At 38.7% G+C, this 22,800-nt stretch overlaps 1 protein-coding gene across 1 annotated transcript in view; it reads right to left on the bottom strand.

The window, feature by feature from the left end:
* LOC307269885 (inactive dipeptidyl peptidase 10-like) overlaps positions 1-21,505 on the bottom strand; it is a gene marked incomplete at both ends in the record, with an annotated part of 38,972 nt that extends 17,467 nt beyond the window's left edge. Inside the window, 3 exons of the mRNA XM_080052967.1 lie at positions 4,231-4,326; positions 4,758-4,872; positions 21,446-21,505. Of these exons, the coding sequence (XP_079909093.1) occupies positions 4,231-4,326; positions 4,758-4,872; positions 21,446-21,505 (271 nt within the window). The remainder of the gene's footprint in view (positions 1-4,230; positions 4,327-4,757; positions 4,873-21,445) is intronic.
* Positions 21,506-22,800: the final 1,295 nt, after the last annotated feature.

Below are 22,800 nucleotides of genomic sequence, written 5' to 3'. Positions count from 1 at the left end.
TTATGTTTTTAATCTTAACATTAGGTGGGCATCTCTTACAAGCCTTCAGTGGTTTATTTGTTCCCCACCTGTGCATGTTTGTATGTATAGCCTTCATGTTTATTCCTATGTTATTTCAATCTAGTTTATTTCGCACTAATAAATAAGTGAAAATGAAATTAAATGAAAATCTATCTTGTGTTTTAAAATCACCTGATCTGCTCACAAACTAATCCATGAGTACGGGTTGTGTTAGGATGTTTACATGGACATTTCAATGATGAATTCCTGCTATGTTTAAGGTAACTTGAGTACTCCTTACTAAAAAAGTTAATAAATGTGTTTCTTATACACCAGATTTTACAGTGTATATACACAGTGTTGTTGAAGGCCGTCCCAACCAGTGCCCATACAGTATAGTGAGAAGCCACATGCCTGCAGGACAAGTCATTAGTATTATCTCCCTGTGGTATAGGGAGGGACGCAGCAGGCGTTGGATCTCAGAAAAGGCCAATCTCTCTCTCACTGTCAACTCTGTCCTTGTGTATGTCCTTCTGTCACTCCCAGCAGGCCCACAAAGGTGTTAGTTAATATGGACACATTTAGTCATCTCCCTCCCCCCTCCCCCAAACTTACCCATCAAAGCGATAATTTGCCTGTCATATTCTAAACAGACCACGCAAGTCTATTTTTTTTTCTGTTCAGCTCCTTCCAGCTAGATTTGCTATGTTCTTTCTCTCTCTCTCTCTTCCTCTCTCTCTCTCTCTTCCTCTCTCTCTCTCCCTCTCTCTCTCTCTCTCTCTCTCTCTCTCTATATATATATATATATATTTAACTCACTAATAATAAAAAATGCATCGGTTTATCCAGCTCAATCCCATTCAACCCCTCTTTCAAATAATAATTTGTGTTGGCCTCGTTTTATTATTTCAATGGCTGGCATTATATTTTTAATATAATCTAATTAAGGACTGTGTATTATTGGGTATGCCGGTGGATGTGTGCAGGGAAATTAGATGAGTGCAGTTAATCGCATTACAGCAGTAATGCAATATGTAGAGGATGAAGTTCAACACTGTTTTTTTCCCTGTGACGGTTGCACACTTTTATCAATAAGTTACTATGATAAGTATGTGTTGTTGTCATGATAGCTTGAATATGGTTTCTCACAGTGTGGGAGGATGTTTTGACCCACAGGCCGTTCTACTCTGGACTCAACACTGCGAGGCCATCTGTGTTTGGACATGCAGGTCAGCAGGAGGCGCTTCAATGACTTTATGTTTATGCAATGTGCAGATAAAAGGTAGTAGAAAATATAAACCATCAGTTATGATGATCCCAAGTCAGTCAGTCAGTCAGTCAGTCAGTCAGTATCTATCTATCTATCTATCTATCTATCTATCTATCTATCTATCTATCTATCTATCTATCTATCTATCTATCTATCTATCTATCTATCTATCTATCTATCTATCTATCTATCTATCTATCTATCTATCTATCTATCTATCTATCTATCTATCTATCTATCTATCTATCTATCTATCTATCTATCTATCTATCTATCTATCTATCTATCTATCTATCTATCCATCCATCCATCCATCAATATATCTTACTATAAATCTGATTATTTATAATGAGTTAAATTCTCAATTCAATTATTATTTTATTAACATTTAATTTTATTATGAATTGATATTTCATATTTGAATTAAATTTGGATACCTTTTTTGTGTGTAAATAACATAATACAATTAAATAAATCTATAATTTTACAAATGTGATTGTTTTATATTACATTAATTAAATTTTTCTTTTTTAATTATTTTAATAATATAATATAATATCTTTATTTATTTTTTATTCTTAATTTTATATGTCAAAACATTTAATTCATTAATATAAGTGAATAAAACATTTACTTCGGATTGTGGATTCCTTGATGAATACCCTGTAAGTCCACAGGCAGCAGCAAAGTTTACAGCTCATTTTAGAGCCCTGGAGATCTTGGAGAATAAATGGCTTTAATATATAAGGACGTGATAGTGGCCACCTCTCTCTTCACTGACAAATGTTTGGAGGCTCTAATGAAAGCTCAGGTAGAGAGAGATTCTCATTTTCTGTTAACGCACTGAACTTTTTCCCGCAGCTCTCTGTGCTTTGTGTTCCCTCCCCTCGTAAGAACAGCACATCCATCCACAGGGTTTTTATGAATTCATCCAGACGATATTGGCTTTTTATTACACTCATATGTTCAACCAGTCAGCACCGTCTGGCCCAGAAACAATGGATATAACAGTTTGAGTTAATTAACTTTCATAGCTATAGTAGGACCATTAAAGGGTATTTCGGTATTTTTGAAGTGGGGTTGTATGATGTACTTAGGCATAGTTACAAGTAAAGGCCAGGACACACCGGTCCGACTACCGACCGTCGCCCGAAAATGGAGTCTGCCGATTCAGGCAGCTCCAGTCTGCCTGTCACGGCCAAAAAAGTGCGAAGAACACACCGAGCCGACCACTGACTTTCCGTACGCTCTGCGCTTGCGCGGGACATAATGTCTCCATAACAGCAGGCGGCGCTAATCTGTATTGTGGCCCAAAAAAATACGGAAACCGGAAATGATGGAACAGCTCTCTAGACATAAATAGATAGATATAGATATAAATACGTATTTATATCTATGGACCATAAAGAGCACCATTTTTAGCAGAGAGTGTCCAGCATGGTGTCGAGCAGTCAAGAAGGGTTGATGCATGTGAGTACTCGCTGAATGAAACAAACAAACAAATTAAAACAATGGCTAGCAATGCGATACTGTTGTCAGCTGTTTGTGCTACCCGCCTCACTTCCGGGCTTCACTGATTCGCTAGCCCTCCACCAATCAAATTGCTCCGACTGAAAGACTGCCCGACGCCGATTGAACATGTTGAATCGGCTGAAAAGAAGCCCAACGGCATCTATGACGGCCGACATCAACGAACACACCAAACAGATTTGTGTCCCCGCCCCCTCCAGACTCTCCGACCATGTCCGATGGCCGATTATCGGGCCGGTGTGTCCTGGCCTTAAGGAGTTTTGGAGAGACGTCTCTGTAACAGGAGTCCGCCTTGTACTCTTGCAGACAAGGCCAGAAGAAAAAAAATAATTCTGCAAATATGGCTAACTTAAAACCAAAGCTCACCACCGTAATTTATTAGCTGCTAAAAACTCAATGAGAACTGTGAAAATCAATCAAAACAATGAAGTTGAAGGCCAGACAGCTAAACAATGAACTTAAAGATGCTACTTAGCTCTGTAAAACCATGGGGGAATTGCAGAAGTGAGTGATAATCCTTTTTGGTCTAACCAGTACAGGCCCTGCAAATACGTCGAGCAACAAAAATATGTTGCTCGACGTATTTGCAGCCAGATGTAACCCAGATGTTCTATGCAAGCTTAGCTCACCTGACCCAAGAGCACATTAGTTTCATTTTTTACGGAGGTAAAAATAGCACACAGGGCCATGTCCAGGCTTCGCAAACAAGTCCCTCAAGCCTCCTCTCAAAGTCAAAGTCGCACCGTTTTTGTTCCCCTTTGTTACATCACCATCACACCTTGCTCTCAAAGTCACACTGCCCATATGAGCATACAGAATTAAAAAATACTTTCTCAGATTGTCGTACATATAACATAACAGCCTCACTTGATATGGTGTGACCGCTGGCTTATGGTGGTTAATGCTAGCTTCAGATTCAGATTCAGAATGTTTTTTTAATCCAATTAAATGTTACAGTCTATCCCATCTATATAAATACATAAACTTACGACAGCAATCAAACATCAGCATCAACATCAACATCAACAACACCAACATGCCAGTGACAACAAGTTCGCATATAGCTGAAGGAATTTGCCTAATGATTTGTTTTTTCCGTACCAACCGGCATAAATGAAAATTTCCTGGAAAGTGCATTGTTGAAATATTATTTATTAAACAGACAACCCATTGAATCAGCACACACGTGCGAACGTCAAAAGGCTCTCATAAAATGTTCTTGCAGACACCATAAGATGTTGAGCTTCCTCAGAAAATAAATTCTTTGTTTTCCCTGCTTGACGATACAATCTGTATTCTAATTGAATTTCAGCTGTGAGTCGAACACTGCTCCTAAATATTTGTATTCTTGTTTACGATTTTTACATCTTCAGCTTCTTTTAGCAAATGTGTAACCTTTAATATGAAGACTCTTTAAGGGCAGGACTCACCACTGATCCACAAGGCCTCGGGGTCGTGAGCGCTGAACTCTGGTTTGTACAGATCGGCCACGGTCAGCCTGGACTTGCTGTTGCCAGGGATCTCCGCTGGAAGAAAAAACAACTATTTGAAATTCCGCTTTTCAGTTAAATGCCTCTGCAGGGCATACAATTGCCGAATGGTGATAGTACAGCGGTGGTAGGAAATGCTTTAAAGAAGATACCGTAAATCTCATAAGAAGCCACAATAAACGCAGTAACCTTTGAACTCCAAAATCTATGAAGTTCATCTTTAAGTCTTCGAGTGGACATTCGTGCAAACTTTGAAGAAAATCCCTAAAAGCGTGCATGCGATATTGCGTTCACAACACGCAAGGTCACAGTGACCTTGACCTTTGACGTCAAAATGTAATCAGTTTTTCCTCTAATAGAAGTGTGAGTTTGTAACAAATGTTGATGAAAATCCCTCAAAGCGTTCTTGAGATATAAAAAATCTAATCAGTTTATCCTTGAATTTGAGTGGACATTTGTGCAATTACCAGGTGTGAGGACGACCACGGACATGCTGATGAGCGAGCACACCGCCACGATCACCAGCAGAGAGATGGCGATGCCTTTCCAGTTCCTCTGTGGGGGGCTGACGTCCACAAAGTCCTGCAAACACACACATAAACATTAAATACAAGTTGTCAGTGTTGCATAGTACCCTCTAGGCATAACCATCCAAAACCTCTGCTGTTCCAAACAGAATAATATAAGGCGATATATCATGTTTTTTTTATGGCATCAAACGTAGAATGAAATCCATTTTTATCGACTTGTCCTTCCACATTAATTGGTTTTCGGGGCAGCAGCTCCTCTTGTAACTCGCATACAGCTCAGAGCTTGTACATGTCTAGACAGAGAAAAAACACTTTTTTGTGAAAAAATTTTATAAAAAAAAATGAGAAAGAATACACTTGGGCTCGACATATAAAAAGTAATCTTGAGTTTTCGACTTTCAGATAAGGCCTTGTACTTTTAAGAGATGAACACTAATGGACGAACAAAACTTTTGACGTGAGGACGGCCTCTGAACTCACAGGTTTTGCATAATTTTCTCTGGACTGATCTTTTGGGTCTCTTCAGGCAAAAAAAATTATGAAAGTCACCTGTTGTCAAGGCCTTAAAAGGAGGAGGAAATGATGCAACAGGGGGTGGGCTTTTGAGTTCAAGCCCCCTATAGGATTTGGCCAGAAGGTTTTCAAACGGTGACACTGCAGGGAAGTGTAATAGGTAGCTGTCATGTGGCGTTTAATTCGCCCCTCTTCAAAGCTCAGGAGAAAGACAGAGAGATACATCAAAGGCCTGTTTGGCACATCAGAAACAGTGTCTGAGCTGAGCGGCACTGCTCGTTTTCCTCTGTAGAAAACTCCTTCTACAGGGGTAAGAGAGGACAGGAGGGGCCCTTTGCTTTTTGAATGGTTTGAATCAACAATAGAATAATCATCCCCAGTTGAGTAGTTTTGAATAACACTAGTAGACCATTCATATCCAAGAAAAGATAACCACGACTTGTGCTCTTACAAAATCAAAACCAGCGGTTGAAAAGTAATCAGATGCTTTACTTAAGTAAAAGCAGAAATATCATTAGTCCAAAAGTACTAAAAATCCATGTATTAAGAATGATACTAAAGTTAAAGAACAGAAGCATGATCAGCTACTATATTTACCTCTGGAGTAGTGACGTTAAAAGTATAACATAGAGATACACAAGTACGTAATACTTAGTTATATTCCGCCACTGATTAGAACAGTACAGTAAGTAATACATCTTTGGAAACAGCCTGAAGCGTTTTAGTTTCAAAGATTAACAGTATGGCAAGCAGTAGTTGTATTACAGTGTCACATAGTGCTGACTTTTAACTGGAACCAAAGGATTATGATCGTGAAACCATTTATCTTGTCTGACACTGAAGATAAGAGGAACAAATGTGTCCCCAACAATCTGCATCACATGAGCTGTCGGCGAGGTAAAAATGCTTTAATTAATGAAGCGGGTGAAAGTACATACACACACACACACACACACACACACACACACACACACACACAAGAGCACATGCAGAAACAAACTCACGCTCATCAGTGGGTAGAGCATTCATTGCACACCACTTTGCGAATCGACTGCTCCATTAGTTCAACATCTTCGAGCTAATTCTCCGCATGCTCTCACATGTGTGTGTGTGTGTGTGTGTGTGTGTGTGTGTGTGTGTGTGTGTGTGTGTGTGTGTGTTTAGCAGGCTTTGGCAGACACAGTCCACTGCAACAGTCTTTTGATCAGGTTCCCTTCAGTGGAAAGTAAAGCAGGCGGGGGAAATCAAGTGTGTGTGTGTTTGTGTGTGTGTGTGTGTGTGTGTGTGTGTGTGTGTGTGTGTGTGTGTGTGTGTGTGTGTGTTTGTGTGTATGTGTGTGTGTGTGTGCGTGTGTGTTTGTGTGTGTGTGTGTGTGTGTGTGTGTGTGTGTGTGTGTGTGTGTGTGTGTGTGTGTGTGTGTGTGTGTGTGTGTGTGTGTGTGTGTGTGTGTGTGTGTGTGTGTGTGTGTGTGTGTGTGTGTGTGTGTGTGTGTGTGTGTGTGAGAGAATGAGATAGAGTTAAAGCGATAAAGACACTGTAATAGACCATCAATCTGTATCTGGGAAAAAACAAAGATGTTTTCCAGGATAAGACCACATTTCAAGGACATCCACAAAACATTTTATATGTTTTTTACAAATACATGCATAAAACATAAATCATCAACCATGTTCCAAAGAAATACAACCAATAGTGGTTCCAAAAAACACCTTTTAGGCAAAATACGTCACACTATCTGCACCAATTAGAGCCAAAGGTAAAAAAAATCATCGAACACTTGCTGAAAAAAAACAAATGAAGCTAATTGCTATTGAGCTCTGCACATAGAATATAGAGGGCCATATTATGTATGGGCACTGCGCGTAAAATATGAGGTAAATAAGAAACACTGAAACTAGTCAGACCCATAGTAAGACATCCTGCAAGTTCTTATTTTCTTTATATTGTCTTGTCCTCTACAACTGCTGAGATAGATTATGCCAGTACTATACAAGCTGTATTTGAACGGTATAATTACAGTATTTCCATTTTATGCTACAGTATCCCACTACTTTACTTCAATACATCTCATAGGCAAATGCTGTGATTTTCTTTACTGCATTTCATTTATCCAACATAGATAATTCATAATAGTTTGTACTTACAATATATTAAACTACCCAGTAGTAGGCATATGTAAATGAGTTACAATATTAGAATATTAATTACACATGAATAAATCAGTGATACTGTAACAATATATAACAGGAAAACCCCCACAATGGTCTTTTTTCAGTATTATAAGTACTTAAAGTAGCCTACCGTTTGCAGATAATATTAAATTAGGAAAATGTACTACTTCTTGCACTGGCAGTCATGTTTACATTTGCAAAAATCCAAATATTCCTCAACTGTTTACCTTAATCTTACTGCACTTCAATCATTTTAGTATTTGTCATCATCTCTATAATATTCTACCGAGCAGCTTGAACTGATCTATGTCGTCAGAGCTGACATAATAAAACATAATTGTCTGTATATCTCTATCTACCTCATCCTGCTGACCCTCCTTTGGTATCTTCTTGGTAGTGTCTTTGGACGCTGTCATTGTTCCGGAGAAACGGTTCTCCTCCTCAGCCTGAATCCAGCGCCTCTGCCTGGGAGTAACAGCCAGACATGTCGGCACGAGAATATAGCAGCAGGAGAGTCAAGCTGCCCGTAGGCAAGAAGACTAGGGAGATTTACGGTCGGGCTGGGACTTTCACAATAAAAGCTTTTTTTCCCTCTTAAAGGGTTAGTTTAATATTTTTGAAAAGGGGTTGTATGAAGCACTTCTGCATGGTTAGTCTGTTACCTTATGGAGATGGTGATGAGCGCAGATATTTTAAGGAGTTTGGGGAAGACGGTGCTGTAGTGGATGTCAGCCTTGTAGCCTACTGTTGCGGAGGGGGTCAGCAGAAAATCGTTTTTTTTGCCACCTAATAAATGCCTGTCTAATACAAAAATATCTGTTCAATTGTACGTAAAATGTAGGATTATTTCATTGTTTATTAGCAGAGTAAAACGCTGCAGTGCACCGGCAGGAGTAGGCGAAGTAATAGATGGCCGGACTACGCTCGAAAGAAAGTGCAATAGTAAACAGCTGTTTTCCTGTGCTGTGCAGCGGATCAGTCTGCAAATCAGCAGTGAAAGAAATTCTACATTTATGTCGGACAATTGAACAAATATTTCTCTATTAGACAATCAAATTTATAGGTGGCAAAAAATGATTTTCTTCTGCCCCTCTCCGCAACAGTACAAGGCTGACTTCCACTACAACACTGTCTCCCCCAAACTCCTTAAGATGACTGCACTGATCGCCATCTCCATAAGGTAAGTGACTAACTATGCATAAGTACCTCATACAATCCCACTTCAAAAATACAGAAAATAAAATAATCCTAGTCCATAGTGGGATAATTTTCATATAAAACTGAACTAAGAAATGTTTTCTTATCATTTTAACTCTCCATTGATTCCATTGTATATTTTGATCTACATGGATTTAATCATCCTTGTACTTTAAAAGTCTATTTCCTTATTTATTTGCCTTTTATTATTTGGGTTTTGTATTTTGTTTTCATCGCAAAATCCCTTAATAGCTCTGTTAGACAATTTGCTACACAAATAAATGTATATGTTTTTTTCCTCTTGTATGTATATTGTACTCACAGTAGTTTACAAATAATAATGTTCAAGTACAAAACACAAAACTGCTTTCTAGCTTCACTGTATAAATGATATTGCACTTAAAAACATTTGTCATGAGCTTTTATTTTCTTATTTAGTAGTAGACATCCGGTTTGTATGTGCGCTGTCCGTGGTGCTGAAAATTCAATCTGTCTTTGTAATAGGTGCGGAGCTCTATACTCCAGTAGGCCTATTACTGTTATTTCAAGGTTGTGGAAATCATTAAAGGAATAGCATTATGTTATAAAGGCCCACTGCAAACTGTGGTAACAAACACACAGAGGCACCTGTAGCTTTATCATAATGGTGAATATCTTAACTGTAGTAAGAAACAGTGGTAGTGAGACACGGTATTTTAATAAAAGAAAGCAATACGATACCCAAAAGCACTCATATTTGAATTCATTGCCCTTCCGATTTGAGATAATTGAAATGCTAATATGGTAAAGGTCATACACTGAGCCTTCCCAGCACTTCCATGATAGCGATTAGTTATAGTTTTCCAGTGAATAAGTATTTGTGTAGCAGGGAAAAGGGGCTCACAGTGTGGAAGAGTCTTGCACTTGGTGGTATTTTTGTCTCTGATGACGTCACTACAGTATCACGTTGGGGATTAGCCCATTAAAAGCTCCTCGGTATTAGAATATCCCTAGGAAATAAAAGATAGGGATTTTAGAGTGAACCGGACCAGGAGGCGGCTTGGTGTGAAATCCCCTTCAGAATGGAGAATGAGGCGAGACAGTCCAGCAAGTGACTGGATACAAACTGATAGGTGTCACAGATAAAGCCCTGAAGACACAAGCCCTCACTATCACACACACACACACACTCTCTCTCTCTCTCTCTCTCTCTCTCTCTCTCTCTCTCTCTCTCTCTCTCTCTCTCTCTCTCTCTCTCTCTCTCTCTCTCTCTCTCTCTCTCTCTCTCTCTCTCTCTCTCTCTCTCTCTCTCTCTCTCTCTTTCACAAACACACACTATCCCAACCCGAAAATAGAAAATGAAGATAACAGGAGAAGGGTGGAAATGGAGTATTTAGACAAGAAAAGACAAAACCTCCACGATACAATCTCCTGTTGCGTGTGTGTGTGTATCCGTGTCAATCCCACGAGGAAAGAAGTACTTTCCTTTGATTTCATTTGATATTTTTATTGTTGATTTTTGTCAAATTGGTTGTTGTTTCATGTAATGGATTTAATTCCCAACTATGCTGCATGGAATAATTTGTTAAATGTGATGAATGCCTGTATTTGAAAATTGTTGGCGGAAAAACACCTGCCAGGGTCGTGAGGCATTCTGGGAGATAGTGTTGTGTGTAGCGGCAACAATTTTGCAGCTCTCTACCACGTGTCCGATGCCACACTAACTAGCTTATTAAGCTAACAATCTCCTGAGTTCGTTGAACAAAAGGCTGTCTCCAGTTGACTATTTTTTGTTTCTAGTTGAATCTAATTAAAATGTAAACCATGTCATAATGCACCGGATGGACTGTGTAGGCCTATGTAATAGAGTCAGACAAAGACTGTGCAACAGGTCAGCAATCCCACCGTTTGATCTTCCAATGAAGAAGACATGAATTATAGAACAGCCTTTCTTTTGTACATCTATGAAAATAATGTAATTTGGGTAATAATACTTGCAGTACTTCATCCTCACTGACTGGAAATTGTTAGCCGTATGCGTAAAATCGTAACCCAAAATAAAAGAGAAATCAACCTTTAGCAGCATCCAAAGAAAAGTGGTCTTAAAAGGATTTCTTCTTAATGTGTATGTTTCCCACACAGTCAATGCTCAAGGCTTTCCAGAGCCCTGCGCATCTTTGAATTGGGAATGTACAGCCAGTTTTAAGGATTAAAGGAAAGATGATATGGGAGTTAAAAGTCATCAACATAAGCAGATGCTCGGGGTCAACAAGCAGGGAATTAAATGGCAGAGGATCAACCTTTTCTGAGAAAAAGCAAAGGATGGGTGAAGAGAGAGAGAGAGAGAGAGAGAGAGAGAGAGAGGGTGAAGACGATGGAAGTGGAGGAGGGGAAGAGAAGAAGAAAAGTGGTGGTAGAATAGAAAAAGATCGTCACCATCGGGCTGGACTGTCTTCCCTCCTCCATTAAATATTTAGCAGGCGGAATCAGAGAGCACATGGAAATTATCCCTCTCTCTGTTTCTGACCTCTGCTAGTGTTCGGGTAGTTCACTAATGTCCCAGAGGCCGAAGTGTTCTCCACCGTCTTCAGACCTCAAGCCTTGGTTTGTGCACGTGTGCTTGTGCACGTTTCTTGCAAGCATATACGCCAGCCCTTCATGAGTTTGCATTTGAGAACAACTACCATTGTTAATATGGAGACTGTAGGAGAAAAGGATTTCATTGCCTTCAGGATTTGATTTATTGTATGGAAAAATAACATATTAAACAATTGTATTGTCGTGTTTTTTTCTGCTTTGTACTATTTTATTTTATTATGAAGTAATTTTGAGCCTCACTAGGATGTGTATTTCATTGGCTGCAGTCCAGACTGGCTGACCCCAATTTCACTTAGCCTTAACCAAACCTACAGTATAAGTAATTGGGATCAACATCCAGATGCAACATCTTCCAGAGAGAAAAATAGCCTGTTGCGAGAGACAGCAAGCAGGCAACACATGGTTTTTAAGGGTCTCGGGGGTTGAGAGTCCTTGGTTTCATTACTGAAAGAGACTGATTTACACCTGGGATGCCAGGTCAATGTAATTAACCTGAAGGGCAATGAGACTGGAACCACTAGTTTGGTTGAGAAGTGTTTTTTATTGATATAACAAAAGGTCCCTAATTGGGTAAATTGACCCAGGGCGTACTGAGGAAAAGTCCTGTTAAGAGCAGGTTACAGGCTCAAAGCACTGAGCAAAAGTGTTTCACTGCTCGTCTTAGATATACAGTATCACACTTGTACTGCACTTAGAGTTTTTGGTTGGTGAAACCACACAGATGAAAGTAAATACAACTACACTTGAAGTAAGCTTAACAAGAAGATATAATGTAAACTAAACTTGAGACTAATAGTTATATTTTCTTAACGTTTTAACGACAATCGGTTTCCTAGATTTTTTAAAGTAAGGTCATCTTATTTAATTTTACAATGTGAAGGAAGGCCAGCTCCAAATGGCATAATTGAAAGAGGTTTGAGCCCAGCACCATCAACAGATTGCACATTTTAATAGGAGCCAACTAGAATGCTAAAAAATCACTTTAGGCATGAAAAGGGTTCAAGCCTACATCCTGCAACCATCCTACTAGCTGTAACTACACAGTTTGACTGGAAAAAATATTTTATTTCTGTGAAATATCTGTGCACACATTTAAAGATAAATCACAATCTTTCAACTAAATCGAGACGGAGAGGAAAAGTATTTGTTTTTGGCTAGTGCATTTCAGATTAATTTAGTTTAACAGGCTGTTTTACTGTCCATACAGGTCATAACGGAAGGAAATATAGTCAAGGACCAATCGGTAAACAATCATAATAGAATGGAAGAAATTCTATTCCATACCTGAAACACTGAATTGTGCCATTTATATAAATGCTAAATTGCAAACATTGCAATCACAAAGACAGTGATCTGAGTGGGAGTGTATTTGCTGCTGGAAGTTGAAGGCCATGTACCTGAACAAAAATATTACTCAACAACTGCACGATGGATTTAAAGTGTATAAATCAAAAGCTTCACATGACTAAGTGTTACTCAGACTGGGCTGTTGAGTGAATCAGAGCCAAACACTTCGATGTAGGGCAAGTGATGTCATCAAAACACACAAATATATTTTTAGAACTGTATTTGCATAATTTCCCCTTTTTCTATGTGATACATGTATGTGCCTGGAAGCACTTTGAAGCATTTAACTTCAAATAAATATTTAAAAAAAACAGTGGTGGGAGAAGAATTCAGGTTCCTAAGTTAACGGCCTTGCACATTTTTGTATGTAGTGGGTGTCCCGGGAAAATGCACCTGTTGGAAGACGAATAAGAAGTACTATAGAATAAATAACTAAATACATCTTCACCTCATCACTTGATATTGTGAAAGGGCCTGAGGCAGTGGAGGATGATGCCATCTTTAGTTACTAGCTTCTTGTCCTTGAAAAGCCACCTTAGCTTCTATAAATTCTCAGAACAGGAGGGGTAGACATGGAGCGTTCCAATCTAGAAATTCACCACTCGATGCCGCCCAGAAATACTCCTACATTACACACTGCACCTTAGATTCATATTAATTATTAATAAAATAAAATATGTGGAACATTGAAATGACAAAGGTTGACACAAAACAGAAATATACTAGGCCACAGTCAGTGGGGCTTTTTAAGATTCACTACCTTGACCTAGAAAATAAGTGGGCCATGGTTTAGTGACTGACCCATTAACCAGCCCGCGAGGCCCTGTGGAGCTCCAGCATCTAAAGAAACAAGGTTTAAACTGTCAAGAAACAAACTGCAGGGTTGGACAATTTTGCCGTTGGGTTCTTGGCCAAGAAGAGCCTCCTGAGTCGAATTAGTCTTGAGAGTGTGACTGCAGATGTCTCTGTTAAAATCAAATACCTCCAGGATCCAACTCAAACAAAAAATGGGTTTTCGAATCTCACATCAACGTCAGACCTGGTTCACCTATCAGAGGAATAACCTTATTTTGATGCTGCCATATTGAAAAAATGCATACACCAGATTCAGACTAGGTTTTTAAAGGTGCTCCGAGGAACTTTCAGTTTGTGTAAATTCTTGCACCACATTTGGAAAAAAGCGGTAGTGTTTCTAGTACGCCAGCTGTAACTCATGGGTGAGCGTACCCATGACAAAGAAATTAAGAAAACACATATAAAAAATAGCTTTCTTTGCACTGATGGTGCAAAGATCATCAGACAAAAAAATTGACTGTTTCAGAAATATCTGCTTCCTGCTTTTTCCATTGGCTCAACTGTGCACAGCTCAGTCTCGGCATCTCACACTCCCCTCGAGCCCATTCATCAATCACTCCTGAGCCACAACAGCCCGAGTCCTGACACACTTTGAGTCCCCATGGATGCGTGTCTGTTTCTCGGAGCTTCCACGCACTTCTGGGACTTAGCGATAAAACACACACACACACACACACACACACACACACACACACACACACACACACACATACACACACATCACTCACCTGTATTGATTTTCCAGCTATGAAAGACAATTTAAGATATTTTTTTTTATTGTTTAAATTATTCCACTACTGCACAAAGGCCTCACTCAACACCTTCCAGAAGAAACCCCAAACAGAACATTTCATTCTCTAAATAAGAGCGTATTGACATCTCACCTCAATGTACTCTGGATCCATCACGTTGACGTCTTCTCCAAGTCAAAAACACAGGAAATTGGAAGCACAAATCTCTAGGGCAGCAAACGAGACTCACTCCTCCAAGTCCAATTATTTCTCAACCCCTACAAAGTGGCCAGTGTTGTCCAAAAGAAGACAAATAAAAAATGCATTCATTCTGCAATGAAATGGAGTGGGGGAAAAACTACAATAAGAAGGAAATGGATAGCCTTCCTCTTCTGCTCGTGCCACCAGCGTGTCTGTCTTTCTTTAGCTTTTCCCTTCAGAGTAAATAGACATCTGGCACACACACACACACACACACACACACACACACACACACACACACACACACACACACACACACCAAACCCCTCTGCTCTGGTTTTACTACTTATAAAATGGTGTTATAAGTAGTTTAAAAAAAACAGTCAACCCAGTTTCACTTGGCATCGTTAATTGATTATATTATGTCTGTAACAGTGGGACTTTGCCTGGTGGTGACCCCAAGGACCATTGAGCTTAATACCACTTAGTTTATGTCAATCGGACTATGGTGGTTTCAGAAGAAAAATGTCAATCTATCTATCTATCTATCTATCTATCTATCTATCTATCTATCTATCTATCTATCTATCTATCTATCTATCTATCTATCTATCTATCTATCTATCTATCTTGTTCAGAGTATTGGGAAAAAAGCGAATGTTCAGAAAAATCCATTAAAGATGCTTGTGTAGGAGAAATATTCAGATGCAGACAATCAAGGTTTTGTCAAATGAACACCTAAATGTACAAATTGGATCTTGTGTTATACTTGTATGAAATAAGACTATGGTTATGGAAGCACTATTTCATCTGTGCAAAAGTATAGTACAGTTTTTTCAAGATGAACCCTTAGCTACTCTCAGCTGCTGCTCAAACATAAGAGTGGTTTAAATCTGCTCAACTAAAGAGATTCCAGGTATTATTTAGGCGTCAGTAAGTAGGCTTTAGAACTTTTTCTAAAATACATTTTCCCAGTAAGAGCTCTTTAAGTCTCTCCACACACACCACCTGGAGAGAAGCCATGGATCACAGAGTTCATTACCGATTAAGATGAAAGCTTTTTATTAATCGTAAAAGAGCCTCGCTCTTTTTCCTGATACCTCTGTACTCACTCATTTGATTCAGTTCTATACTGGACCAACTGTCACCAGTAGCAGTTAAAGGTCTGCAATTCTGGAGAATTTTTGTTATCACAAAACTTTTGTCAAAATCTGTGAATATTTCTTACGATCCACTACCTGTACATAATGTATATAAGCTGAAAAAGGTTATGTAAACAAAGTAGGGCCACTGTAGCTATCAACATGCCAGTTTACAGAGCCTAGGCTGTGTATTGAAACTGGTGTTTCCTAAAGATCACATTAATGCGTTTCTGTAAATTGAGGTGTTACTACTCTCACTATGTTGGACATTTCTCGAGATATGCTGTCTTAAAATGATATTTTTATACTAAGATGTAGTAGTCTTTTTATGTACTTAATTAATTTTCACTTTCTCTGGAGGCAATAAAAGCAACCTTGACTTTGAATGCTTCCTGCACATCACTGCATGTTGCTTTTAACAGCAAATCATTTCAGATGTTATTGAATTTTTTGACTGAATTTCAGCACACCTGCCACTCGTTCCCTCGTTAAGTCTATGCATATGCACCAGGCACTTTCTCACTGTCTGTCTGCCAGTTACACATGTTATCACCTCCTTCTCTGTTTAGACCCGGATCGTACAATATTTTCCATGAGGAAAATAGTATTATCTTTTTATGTTACTTTATACTTTTATTCCAATACAATTATTTGATAAATGTAGTTTCTCGTTCCTTTACAAATCATGCAAGTATAGCTAATTGATTGGTCACTTTACACTATATTATGGACTCTCTGGCTTACCTGCAAAGTTCAGCTGTACCGAGGGAAGCTGTTGCTGCCCACTAGTGCCAAATTGCAGGGTCAAAGTTCACCATCGCTGAACTGCAGTTGAACTGGATTTAATTGGATTCACAGTAAAATGTTTTTGGATTGCATTCTGGCCCGTGACATACAGTGCATCTGATGAAAGCAAATGTCCGTCCTCAGTTTAATTTTGAATTGTTTTGTCTAATGTTGACCAATTAATATCACAGGGACCCTGCAAAGTAATTAAAAAAATCTTCTCTTCCTACTTTTGGTATATTAACTATGATTTCTGATTTTCTTAGCTGTTTTAGCTGAATTTCTTGCTCCTATATTATTTTATATCCTAATTGTATCCCTACTTTTATCCTTTTGTTCCTTATTTCTGTGTTATCCTTGTTTATAATATCTTATCCTTGTTAATCGTGTGTTTCCTCTTGCGCAACGTCACTGTTAAGGAGGGCAACCTCAGCATCTCTCAAGTGGAAATAAAGGTCATTGTTTTATTGATTGATTGATCATTGGAGACACCTGTCACAACAGGCCTTGAGCTATGGCGTAATAAGCTTCTACGTATTATCCTTTTTTTATTACAGAGTCTAATATTTGAATTTATCCAAAGAACGGCAGCTGTGAGACTAGTTGTGTCCTTTATTTATCAGTGTATAGGCCAATTTTTCCAGACTGTGCATTTTGTTTTGTGCTAGAGGGAAGCGGCTATGACTAAATTATGAGAAAATATACGTAGTTTTTTTGTCCTTTTTCAGTACAGACTTACCCGAGATGTTTCCACATGAGAAACAGTCTGACTCACACTAACTAACCCCTCCAAAAAAAGAATACGCCCTAAACTACAAAGAGGGGGATGAAAGAGGAGGACTTTCAAATAAAAAGTAAAAACAACTGATGCATTTAAGTGGATTCCTCAAGCAGGTTACTGTGATGGGAAAGCATACAAAAAATGTAAAGATGGGTAATTTTCATGGTACAGGTGACTCCCTGAATCTAAATGATGAAAGCCTTATTTTTATGCCTTTCTGTTACATTTGTATAGTTTCTCATTACATCACTGTTAGCCAGAAAAAAAAATCCACACACAAGTGCTGAGCGAGTCTTGTGTAGCGCTGCACTCTAGTGTCCAATAGCAGACTTGCATTTATTTATATGCTACTGTGTGCACCACGGCCCTGTGTATACAAAGTCAGGAACTTGACCGTGTGATTTCTCATCTCACACACAACTCACATGTTAACAGTGTAGGCAGAGCAAATGCAAACAGCTCATGTTCGCATTTAGGACCACAACTCTTGCCTTTTTTCATATGCCATTTCTTATTAAAGGATTAAATATACAGCATCATAATATTGTTCAGGTCTATCTGCTTTACTGACCGAGCAACACTCAAAGGCTCGCATGGTTACAAGCTTCTTTACTGCATGTCCATCTTCACGGTAACAGATGGCAGTGAGGGCACAGGGCTAATGTTAATATTCAGTGATTCTGACTGTGACCGGGAGCTGCACACACAGGCTGCTAAACTCTGTGTTGTGTTGGCAATCTGTTCAGTTTCACAGGTTTAAGGCTTTTTGGAGTTTAGCCCAGGGAAAAAAGTTGTTGTTTCAGAAAAGCATGTCAACTGAAAGCCAAGTTCTTGCTATTAGAGGAAAAGGATTGATATATTTTTTTTCTCTTGCATTTTGAGTTACTTTTACAAATATGTTCGTTCCATTTCTGGTGAAAAGGTATTTTTATTTAATTTTTTTTATTAACCTTTATTTTTCTAGGAATATACTCATTGAGATTCAAAATCTCTTTTTCAAGAGAGTCCTGGCCAAGAAGGCAGCATAAAAACATAAAAGTTTCACATTAAAAAACAAAATTTCACACTTAAAACAAGACACAAAACACAATAAAAAGTAAACAAAAATAAAATAAAAAGTCACAAAGCATCAATCTCATTGGCAGTAAGTCAGTGTTCAGTAACCGGGCATGTACAGTTTGCGGTTAAATAGTCCTTAATCCTGCTTTTGTAATTGTTCATGGTGATAAGGGATTCAAATTTAAGGTGTTCCTGTAGCTTACACCATGATGAGGGGGCAAAAGATTTAAAGGCACTTAAGGTAAATGAGAAGATGTTTGACATTTAAAGCCTTTCTCGAAATATGACGAGTGACAAGTACTGGAATGGGGAAAGGTTTCAGATATTCAACAAGAAAAAAAGCACAATGTGTATAGAAGAACTATGTTTTTATCTTATTTCATACCACATGAATCATCTTGTGACCCCTCGAAATGATCTTGTGACCCACTCAAGGGGCCCTGACCCTTAGTTGAAAACCACTGCTTTATACAGATGAGCTTTAACTGTTGCATCGTCTTACTTATGTTGTCAATGTGTTTATAGGCACCTACCTACAGTATATGTAGCTTGTGATACAACTCTCTCTTGCTTTAATTGTTTTCCTTTTTTTCCTACACAAATAAAATCCTACTTACTCGTGGTTTTCAAAAAACTTTTTTCAATTATGTGGAATGTGAGCTGACACAGAGGAGAGCCGTACTTCTCGATGTCAACAGATCATCCGACTTCGACACCGGCTCTAAAGATGAAAGGAAACTGTTTTATAAGAATTTTTTTCTCATTCGAAATCGATGCCAGTTTCTTCTAGCACTGACTCACTACCGGCCTCGACCATGTAATCACACACCCACTCTCCTGACCCTGTGCTAAATGGGATCTGACTGATGAATATATATGATAAAAATATCCTTGAATAACAAGTTACTTAGCAACAACCAGCATGATTACAGCAGCAAATTCACCGAGCTAAGGGTGTATGGGCAGGGTGTCATACTGTATGGAATGTAAAGCCCACTGAGGCGAATGTCTATTTGTGATATTGGGCTATACAAATAAAACTGATTTGATTTCAAATTCAGAAAACCAGAGTAAGCAATGGTCAAAAAGACAAATGAAATACAATAAATACTAAACATACTATATATGCGTTGATATTGAACATGAAAATGATAGAAAACCTCAAAGCTTAACACATTAATAAAGTCGGCTTGTAAAAAAAGGGGGGTAATTTAAAATATAATCGACCGTCAAGCCCGCTGCTGCTCCTCCGCTGGAATACTAAGGGACAACAACTTGCATTGTTCATATGGACAAGGCTTTGGCCATTACTGTTCATCAAACAACAAACAAAATGTGCTGAAAATGTGTTAATATTGAAGAAAGGTGTCAGCGATTCCTTTTTAATGTCCATATCTTAACTGCATCACTTTATATTTGCTATGTCTGCTTTGGCAATGGCTATGTTTAGACTTGACGCTTCCGGAGCACCTTTGATTTCAGACTTGTGTTGAGAAAGAGATGATAATTGTTAGGTGCTAAGCTGTTTGGCGGATGTTTTTGTTCAGGGCATTATGAATTGAGGGTCTGCAGCATTCAAAGGTGGTGAATTAGCCCCTGTCACTCTGTATAGCGATGGGTCATGAGTAGGCTGACAGACCAACACATTCTGTTTCGAAAACTTCAACATCCTTTGCAACCCTTTCATTTTCATTTCACAGAGTATGTACCAGATTTCTTCATTCAATAGATGGTTCCCAGATATTGAGAATTGAGGATGGAGTTTATTATAAATTATTTTATGTCTAAAATGTTAGCAAACTTCAAATTTACATAAAGTAGTTTGCTGAGTCTTTTAGGTCCACTCCTATCGTTTTCAAATGTTTTCCCATTTCCCATTATCCCATAATTGTTGCTCGTTGCAACGCAAATTACAAACCAGTTTGTCTCTTTGCATATTGGAAGCTAAAATGTTTATCCTCTAATCTATGCCTTCATTAGCCTCAGCAGCTTTGCGAAATTCTCATACACATCTTTTGTATCTCGAGAGGCAGCAGCTTATTGATGAAGCAATAATATGGCACATGACAGTGGATTACTGAGCTAGGATTTGGAATGCAAGCTGAATAATGCAAAAGGGAAAACAAAGGAGCATCCCTCGTGCTTTTTAAGTATCTTTGTTGATTTGTATAGTTCTGGGATCAGATTTGGAAATGTCTTTACTTCTTAAAGTGTGGTCAAGCTGGAAAAAAAACATTAAATCCCATGTACCTGGGGACGTACTTGACAAAATGTGACACATGCTGTGGTTTGCATAAATTATGGAAGCTCGCTCCTGCCAGATTATTCCCATGCTGCTGCTGATTCTGCAGTAGGATTGTATGGGATTATATACTTTGGCTGTTTGTCTCCGCGTTTTAGGGGAAACCGCTAACAGCTAAGAAGCGCTTTGCATAAACGGTGAGCAATTATGAAGCTCTGTAATTCCAAAGACCTTATTTTTTCTTGCTGCTGGATTTTTTTTCCCGCCGCATACATCCACTGTAAAAACAAGAGGATGTCACAAAACATACAACTGCGCTTTGATCTCTGATTATGACCAGAATTAACTGGTCATAGTCCACATTAACTAAAACGTACAGTAGATGTTTAATACATTTTACCAGCTTCTCCCATGTTAAGATTCTCTGCTTTTCTCTGCTTTCTTTCCTTTGAATCTATGTCAAGAATTTGAATCAAGGGGGCACCCTTAGCTCAGTTGGTAGGGCGTCCCCCTTGGGCCGGGCCCAGCAGCAGACCCGAGTTCGATTCCCGCCCGCGGTCGTTCTCTGCATGTCACTCCCCTCTCTGCCCCATTTCACCTCTGTCTCTTAAACACTATCAATAAAGCATGAAAATTGCCAAAAAATATCTTAAAAAAAAATGAAAATAAAAATGTAATCTAACATTCAATCTATCAATTGAAGAATCTTTAGTGGAAGTCCGATTCTAAAAAGTTCAAAATTAGTCACAGTAAAATCCCGCTTGTACGTTAAGGCTGAGTAATAATCAACTAATATAGAACAACAGAATATAGAATAATACAATACTTTTAATACTTTAAACAGTTTCCTGGTTACGGACTTTTCAATGCAGGACTATTGGGACTTTCACCAAAGTAAAAGATCTGAGTACTTCCTCCACCTCTGGCTGGATGACTCCGAGGGCTGATTAAAACAAGTGTGATGAAAGCAACACTCCCATTAGACAAATAAAGGAACTGACACCACAAATAAATCCATCCTACCTTGTCACCCTTTGCACTCTTGCAGTCAATCTGATGTGAGACAGACGCAGTTTGGTTCATCTTTCTATCTCAGTTTCACCGAATGCTCCTTTAAAAAATAAATCTTAAAAAAAATAAAATGCAGCTCAATTTTTTTTAAAGTTTCCTCCGACTTCCCGTACAATTGCACCTCCAAGCTGACCAAAGCAGACACGGATGATGATAAAACATAGAGAGCTGAAAGCTGCAATGCTCTCCCAACGCGTTGGTGTTGGACATTAAAATACACAATCGTTTTTTTTCTTCTTCTTTATTCCCTCTCTCTCTCTCTCCCTCCCTTCTCTCTCTGGCATGACATTTGAATGCAGTCCCTCCTATTCTCCTCTTTCCTACTGCTCTGTGCCACTGACAGACAGTTCATAAAGCAGGATGTTGCCAGTGCCTCCCACATGCGAGAAAACGCTTTTCCCTTCATCAGAATGCAAATTGGCTGCAGGCAAAGACATCGCAGGCGTTTTGTTTTTTGTTTTTTAATCCAAAAGCATTTTCTTTTTCCCTGACGTTCATGTTCAAAAGCTTCTTATAACACGCGTTTGGCGTTTGGATGAAAGACATTTTGAAAAGACATGTTGTCTGTTTGCTTTTGAAAAACACGTTGATGAATGAATGTTAAATGCAAACTCTGACCCTTTGAGAAACCCGCTGCTGAATAAATAGTACTTTACTTAAGACAATAGATTAAGAAGAGGGGATATTTACGGAAGCCAAGAAAGGCCATGATTACAATACTTGAAGTAGGCCTACTCGTTATAACCACCAAACAAGCTCTGTTTTCTTGAGATCGCAAGATGTTCATTGAATATTTGAATACAATCAAGCACTGCCCCTCTTTATCTCTTTTCCCCAGATTTGTTGTTGTACCTTACAGTAACACTGTTGTGTCCATTATAAATGCATGAGCAGAATTCATATTTGATGAGCTGGCGAATCTCCACTCCACCAATCATATATCTATCACAGAGTGTAATCGCTTGCTTTGAGCACGAGCAGCTTTTAGTCTCTATTGGATGTTTCCATTCACTTCCATTCCATGAGGTCAATTTCCCGCTCTGGCTCTTTATGCATATTAGAAGTGGAAATACAGTAACTATAAAAGCGTTCGGGTCTTAGTCCGTGTCCGTTTACATACACTGATTCATTTCTTTATCTATCTGGATCTCTATTAGGCGTCATTAGCACGCAGCTTTCTTGCCTCAGCAATTTGAATGTAACTATATGTATATGAATCTAAAAATAGGAAATATATTAAACAAATGCTGTTCAAACAATACAAAAGTATTGACAGAAAACTCCCCTTACCTCCTTTTCTAATCAAA

Source organism: Ammodytes marinus, assembly GCF_949987685.1.
Source record: "Ammodytes marinus genome assembly, chromosome: 24".
NCBI classification, from domain to species: Eukaryota; Metazoa; Chordata; class Actinopteri; order Uranoscopiformes; family Ammodytidae; genus Ammodytes; species Ammodytes marinus.
The sequence above is the reverse complement of the archived record's forward strand: the minus strand, read 5'-3'. Positions and strand labels throughout refer to the sequence as shown.